Source organism: Pterocles gutturalis, unplaced genomic scaffold (genome assembly GCF_000699245.1).
Source record: "Pterocles gutturalis isolate BGI_N339 unplaced genomic scaffold, ASM69924v1 Scaffold30183, whole genome shotgun sequence".
NCBI classification, from domain to species: Eukaryota; Metazoa; Chordata; class Aves; order Pterocliformes; family Pteroclidae; genus Pterocles; species Pterocles gutturalis.
The window spans coordinates 27,966-34,506 of NW_010123943.1; the positions used below are offsets into that span (position 1 = coordinate 27,966).

The following is a 6,541-nucleotide window of genomic DNA, read 5'->3' on the forward strand; positions in this document are numbered from 1 at the left end:
TGGTTTTATCAAACAGATGAATATCAATCTTACTTGACTTGCATATCATTTTCCTTTTCATTCAGTGCAAGTAATAGCTTCTACATTTTAGAAAGTCCTTCAGCATGGCCATTTTAATTTAGGCAATGTGAAATTCTGCTATGATTATATTGACTATAAAAGCTACATGTGTGTATGCACTAGAACAGAGTTCCCCAAATCTGAGTTTGTGTTCTTCATCCAGAGATGTGGTTGTTCCACACTTTAATCAAGCTATTACATACTACTTGCAGCTGTTTGTTGGCGAAATCAATGTCTCCTGACAGCTTTATGCCACATACAGACAAAGCCACTGCCTAGCTCTTAAGAGCCTTTTCAGCATTGGTTCATACAACCAAAAGTTGTTTGGCTTGAATATGAATCTGCATCTTTAAAATTGTCCATATTAACTGGTATATTGAAAATAAGATATAATCTATAGCCACTTCACAAGAAAAGTCAATCATAAAACTGAATTTTACCTCATTCAAATAGTTTTAGCTATATATTTTGAGTTCTTCTTCTACACACTGTGAAAAAAGGTTAACCACTTGGTTAATGTCAAAACGTCCGTTTTGCAGGATTGATTCCATTTCACTTATCTTCTGCTTCTCCAACTCCTGAATCTCTTTCAGCATCTCTTTGCCTTTGCCCTGCAAAAATAAACATCTGTATTTCACTAAAACTATATGCGGTATGTAGTGTTCACCCTAACAAAATTCAGTTCTGCTATCCTTATTTTAACCTCTTAATAGTTTCTAGAGTACAAGCATGTGTTGGTAGAAGTTAGCACCATGACGGGTTTTCTTAGATATCTTTCTTAATATCTAGCTCTCACTTCATCTCCCTACATTCTTGTCTGAGGGACTGAAAATCAACTAAATTAAAGCTGCTCCAGGTATTTACGCTACCAAAACTTAAGTGGGCATATGTTTTATTTTTTAGAACACATATCTGTAAACAGGAGAGACGCTACTATTAAAAGTAAGCAACCACCTCCCTGTTTCACCTTCGTGTCCATCTGTCTTTCTGATCTTCTTTTGTTTGTTGTCCATACCCAGCAATAACAGGCATGCACTCCTTACTGCCTCAGACCAGGCTCCTGGGGAGTTTTAAGTACGCTTATCAGGAGCTATATATTTGCCTGGGGCTGCTCAAGCATTTCCCCATTATCTGACTGATGCAGGAGTATGTGTGGCCACGTTCTCTGCAAGATGAGCAGTACCGATACTTGTCTGAGGCTAAGCCTGAGAGTGCAGCAAAGTGCTAGTTGCAATTTTTAGTGTTTGAAACATATGCCTGCCAGATGACAAGATGATGGGCTTCTGGTGCACTGCGATGTTCTTTGCAATCCATCAAAGGGCATTAAATGGTATCACATTAACAAAATGTGAGCAAGGAGCTTATATAAACCACCTGCTTGCACTGAAATCTGATTTAATCAACGTACCTCCATAGTTTCCATAACTACAGCAGCACTTTCATGTTTTTTATAGAGCTCATGTCTTCGATCTGGCTTATTCTGAAAACGTGGTTGCTTCTTAACTGGATCATCATGACCAAATGTAGGGGAGCTAGTTTTTAGTAACTGCGTAACATTGGGCACAAAAATGAAAGGCTTGAATACAGACCTGGAAAGAGAAAATAGAAGAGAGATCCTTTACTGATACAGTATTGTTAAAATTGTTGAGTCAGCAGATTGATATATTTTCTCCCGATTCTTCGAATTCCTTCTTTGAGAAAGAAGTCTTAAAAAAAAAATCTCCTAACTGATATGTCAGTGTCATAGCAGTGTTTCACTAAGTAGGCTTGTAGATAGCACTAATGTATATAATGTACATTATGTTCCACCTACTTTTTGATTGTGCTTTTTTCAGGAGAAAAAGAAAAAAACAAAAAGTAAAAAGGAACAGAATTAGAGAAATTGCAACACTTTTTCTTTTAGGTATTTGCAACTTTCTATCCTAATTACTTGTTCCTACATCACCTCGCAGGATCTGGAGTTCCCGTAAAGAAGTGAATACATGGCAGATTAGGCTGCTGAGGCAATACAGACACCATGCTTCCAGTTGTCATAAATCCACCTTCCATGTTAATGCCACTTTCTTTGTCACGAAGAATTTCCATCATTATTTCAGAAGTGATAGATCCTATTTAAGATACAATACAATTATTTGCACACAGCACTACTTATAATACCAACTAAATGGTATGTTCTCTACAACTGGCTGCTTTTTCTTTTAATAGGCAATGTCAATTGTAGTTTATCTGTGTTGGTAGGAAAAAAAAAATCATCCTAACAGCATACCTTAATATGTAACACACTTAAAAATATTATTGTTTTCCCTGAAGTATTTATTTCAAAGAGTAGGTGATAATGAGCTATAACATTTATGACTTAGAAAAGGGGGAGGATGACAACACATGATGTTTCCCAGAAAGGTAAAATACATATGGCTACCAAATGGTCGTTCACACAGTAACTTTTCAGCTGAAAATTAGTAGCTGGGATTAAAGGCTGAACTTCCTGAGTACTGTGGGAGTTAAAATAAATCACTATAATAGTTACTGGTTTTTGTACACAGTTAATACCAAGAGGTTGCTTTAGAAATGTAAAACTAATAACTGGGCATGGATTTTGTGTGTAAATTTGAAAAAGAAACACCAAGACTGTAACTTTTTTTTATTTTAATCATCTGGCCTTCCAAAACACGTAGGCTTCAAGCTGACAATTGTAAGGATGCACTGGAGTAACAACATGTTCTACACTCAGAATCAACAGGAACTAAAATAGTGCATCCATTTGTAAAGACATCTTAATCAACATACCTATGTGAAGTATAGTGCCAAATGTCTCTCTGAAAATTTTTCTTCTTAGTTAGGTGAAACAAAACCCCTTCTGCATATGCCTCTGCATCTAATGTTCAAATGATACTGCTGTTCATGCCCAGCGTACAATGAAGCTTAAATACTGGCATGGTATCACTAGGCAATCCAATATTCTAATAGGCAGTGTTTGCAGTAGTTTTCTTTTCAAATTTGCTGTATCAGTTGAGTGTGTGCATATGGCAGAAAAAGGTTAGTTAATTCACTTGAAGGTATCATCTACCATCTAATTTTTTTGTGTTTCACTTGCTGCATCCTCTTAAAATAACATCACTGTCCTGCTAAGTCTTCAATATTATTTGTTTATACACCATTTAAATTGCCTGTAGACAGGCATGCAGCAGTACATTTCAGGAAGGAAACACTCAAGTATTCCCACAGTTCCCTGAGAAAGTCAGACAATTCAAGAAATTGACAAGCTAGATGAATCAAAGAAATTAAAAGAAGTAAGAGTTGGTTTGTCAACTTCAAGCTGTCAACTTGTCCATCAGGAAACAAGGTATTGCATATTTTCCACTAACTTTTTTTATTAATTTGTATTCTTGAAATATATGGCCTATTTTTTGAAATATAAATAATGTTTATCTAAAAATGGTCTTCACATGGTAGGCAGCCTGGAAAAAACTGTAATGCCACTGAGTGAAAAAGCTGTGAAGAGTAGATTAAGAAACCAGTGATTTTACTGATACTGTAAACCAAATAGCTTTCAGTTAGGGCACCTATTTAAAATAAATCTAAGCAAACTGAAGCCATATGAGGCTGATAACCTGAACACCTGGTGTGATTTTTAAAATGGGTCAGGTGAATGCCTGAAAATGGGGATTTACAGTGAAAACAGACAGAATCGCAACATTGTTATAATGCAAGTAAATTCAGGTATTATAAAAATGCTTTCAGTGTTCAGAACCTGCAATTCCCAAAATGAATGCAGGATTTACATTATCACTTGAGGAGGACAGCAAAAGGTAATTCATTCTGACACGTAAACTACATGCTAAACCTGGTCTGGCAGAACTCAGCCAAATAAATGGGATGCAGTGTACTTCTGGTTCTGATTAATTACTTCAAATGAGCAAGAAAATACAGATGCAGCAAAAACCTGCCACGTGGATGCAGTTAGAAGAGAACTAATAGCTTCTTTCTATAGAGCTCTGAAAAATAAGTAAGTTACGATTATAAGCATGTGCTTAGAGCACAGAAAATTCTTTAGTTCTGCTCTCAGTGTATTTTATTAGACTACACAAGGTTAGAGTAACAGTTACAGTGAAACTACAAAGATTTAAAAAACAATCTCCAAAAATAAATGCCAGATTATGTATCTGAATGCTGTGCTATTGTCTTAGGTCTGTATGAATGGTATCAGACTGAAGGTGTTCATAAGGTTGTTTGCGGCTGCAAGCCACTGGGAGTCTGTTTTAGCCTCTTTTTTTTTTTTCTTAGAGGTACAGTAATAATATATGGCCTGCAAAAATGTTTCAGAGCAGGTCTGACAGAGTATTTAGTGGTACGGTCATAATGTGACCTCTCAGTGTTGTTACTCAAGCTGTGTGTATTTGATATTTGACCCTTGTTTTAATTTTTCCTCATGAACAAATTGGCAAAAAGTGATAGAAGACTTCAAGTTCAATATTTCTCCTTTAGACAAAAAGTTATTCTAGTAAGTTCTGGTTCAGCAAATCATGTGAATGATTGCTTGCATCAGATAATCTAATTATTTATGATTTAAATTATGTAGCTCACTAAATGCTTTGCATATCTTAAAAAAATAAAAAAAAATTATACCTTTGTGTTTGTTCAGAAGTTTATAACCTTCACAATATCGGCCTCTGGATGTAGTCATTCTGGCAGTATTTACATAAGAATATGTGGCAGCGAAATCAAATTCCTTTTCTCCATCCCACCAGCCCTTGCTTTTGGCATACTCCTTCAGTTCTGGGTGTTCTCTGTCAATCTTGGTTGTGATAGAGAGCTGGTTGGAAATATTCCGTACACCACCTGTTTGTAAGATGAAGAAAGAATAATTTTAATATATCAAATGCTTTTTCTTGGTATTTTGTTTACAATTAGCTTACTAAAACAAATTATGCAGTGAAGAGGTTTCTACAAGATCTGCAAGTCCTGTGGTTTATTTTTGGCCCTCTTCCCCTAGCTATGTTTTTCCTTCTGCTTGAAATTCCACTGCCACTCAGTTCTTTTACTTCTATTGCCAACATCGTATTTCGGGTTCTGTCCTGATTATTCCCATCTTTACATTCTTCCTCTTAGACCTCCAAAGACATAGCTTGTCCTTCTAAGTCCACTGGAGGAATCAGCCACTTCAGGGCCCAATGCACTGATCCTGTCAGTATTACCCTGTCATCAAATGAAATTGTCATCGGTTGCCACCATCCTTAAGACCGTACATGCTGCTGTGATTCTCATGCTGACCTTCTTGCTGTCCTCTGTTTTCCAAGTGCAGAAGTGGTCATCTCTGAGTCTGGAAAGGCCCCTGTGACTCAGCTCCTCTGTGAAACTGATAACCTCTCCACACTGATGCCCTAGCAAGCAACTCCTGTTGTTTACAGGCACATGTACATATCTGGAGGCTACTTTGAGGCCTTAATGAAATGGTAAATGAAAAGTGGAGAACTGCTAATGGTCATTGCATTTGAAATGTTTAAAATGAAGAGCATCATCCATACCTTCAACTTTTTCTGCTGCCCAGTATTTTCCTGATGTCTCCAGCACCCATGCTTCCTTTCTGTCAGCTATCAGAAAACTGTTATGATATGTAAATGCCATGTGGCTCTCCATACAGTTTCCTCCCTGTCCATATTTTTCTAGCAAATCAACTATGACAGTAAGAGCCTTTTCAGCCGTGTCCGCTCTCTCGAGTCCAAGCCTAAAACAAAAGGAAGATGTTATCTTTGGAAATATAAACTTTACATGCACCTATTCACCCTGACTACCCAAATTTCTGTCTGTACCTGATGCTTGTATGATCTGGCAAGAGAATGGAGTGGGTGACTTAAAGGGCTTGCTTGAAGTGGGTCCTCTATGTCCTTGTCATGGGGAAAAACAACCAAATGGAAATACAGAGAGACAGGGAGAGGGCTCCCAGGAAACGCCTGCAAGTCTGGTGAGGGTATTGGACTGGGGGGAAACTGCACCAAGAAGAACTCACTGCCGTCTGCAGGTTAATGAAAGTTACACTGCACCAGCAAGGCAGGCACAAGAAGCTGTCATTATTTATGTGGAGATACACAGCTAGGACTGAAACTTAAAAATATGTGTGTGAAAGATGGGGGAAATAGGAGATGAGAACAGACCCTAGAAAAAGGCCCAAGAACTAGTTCCTGAAGTCCAGCTGTGTGCTCTTGTTCAGTCTTGTTTCAGTTTAGTATTGACTTAGAGAGAGGAAAACATCTGATGATTTCCTTAACAGATTCTCTTCTAGCGCCCGATACCTCTCCCAGCTCCTGGCAGGGATCTAACGCCTGCGCCAAGAAATACTTATTGTTAACCGTGCCTCGAACAGCAGACGTGTCTTCTGAAAGCGAACGCTTCTCTTTCCCCGTGTAACTCAAACAGAATGTTCTAAAATTAAAATTCCTCACTGGGTACCGTTTACCCCAAGAGCCCGTGCGAACCTGACGAG

At 37.8% G+C, this 6,541-nt stretch overlaps 1 protein-coding gene across 1 annotated transcript; it reads right to left on the bottom strand.

The window, feature by feature from the left end:
• Window positions 1-223: 223 nt before the first annotated feature.
• On the bottom strand, window positions 224-5,785 carry SCRN3 (secernin 3; the record flags this gene model as incomplete). The annotated part of the gene is made up of 5 exons (XM_010078115.1): window positions 224-671; window positions 1,469-1,649; window positions 2,006-2,168; window positions 4,687-4,899; window positions 5,586-5,785. Coding segments are annotated over 5 exons (913 nt in total), but the record flags the coding sequence as incomplete, so codon positions are not given.
• Window positions 5,786-6,541: the final 756 nt, after the last annotated feature.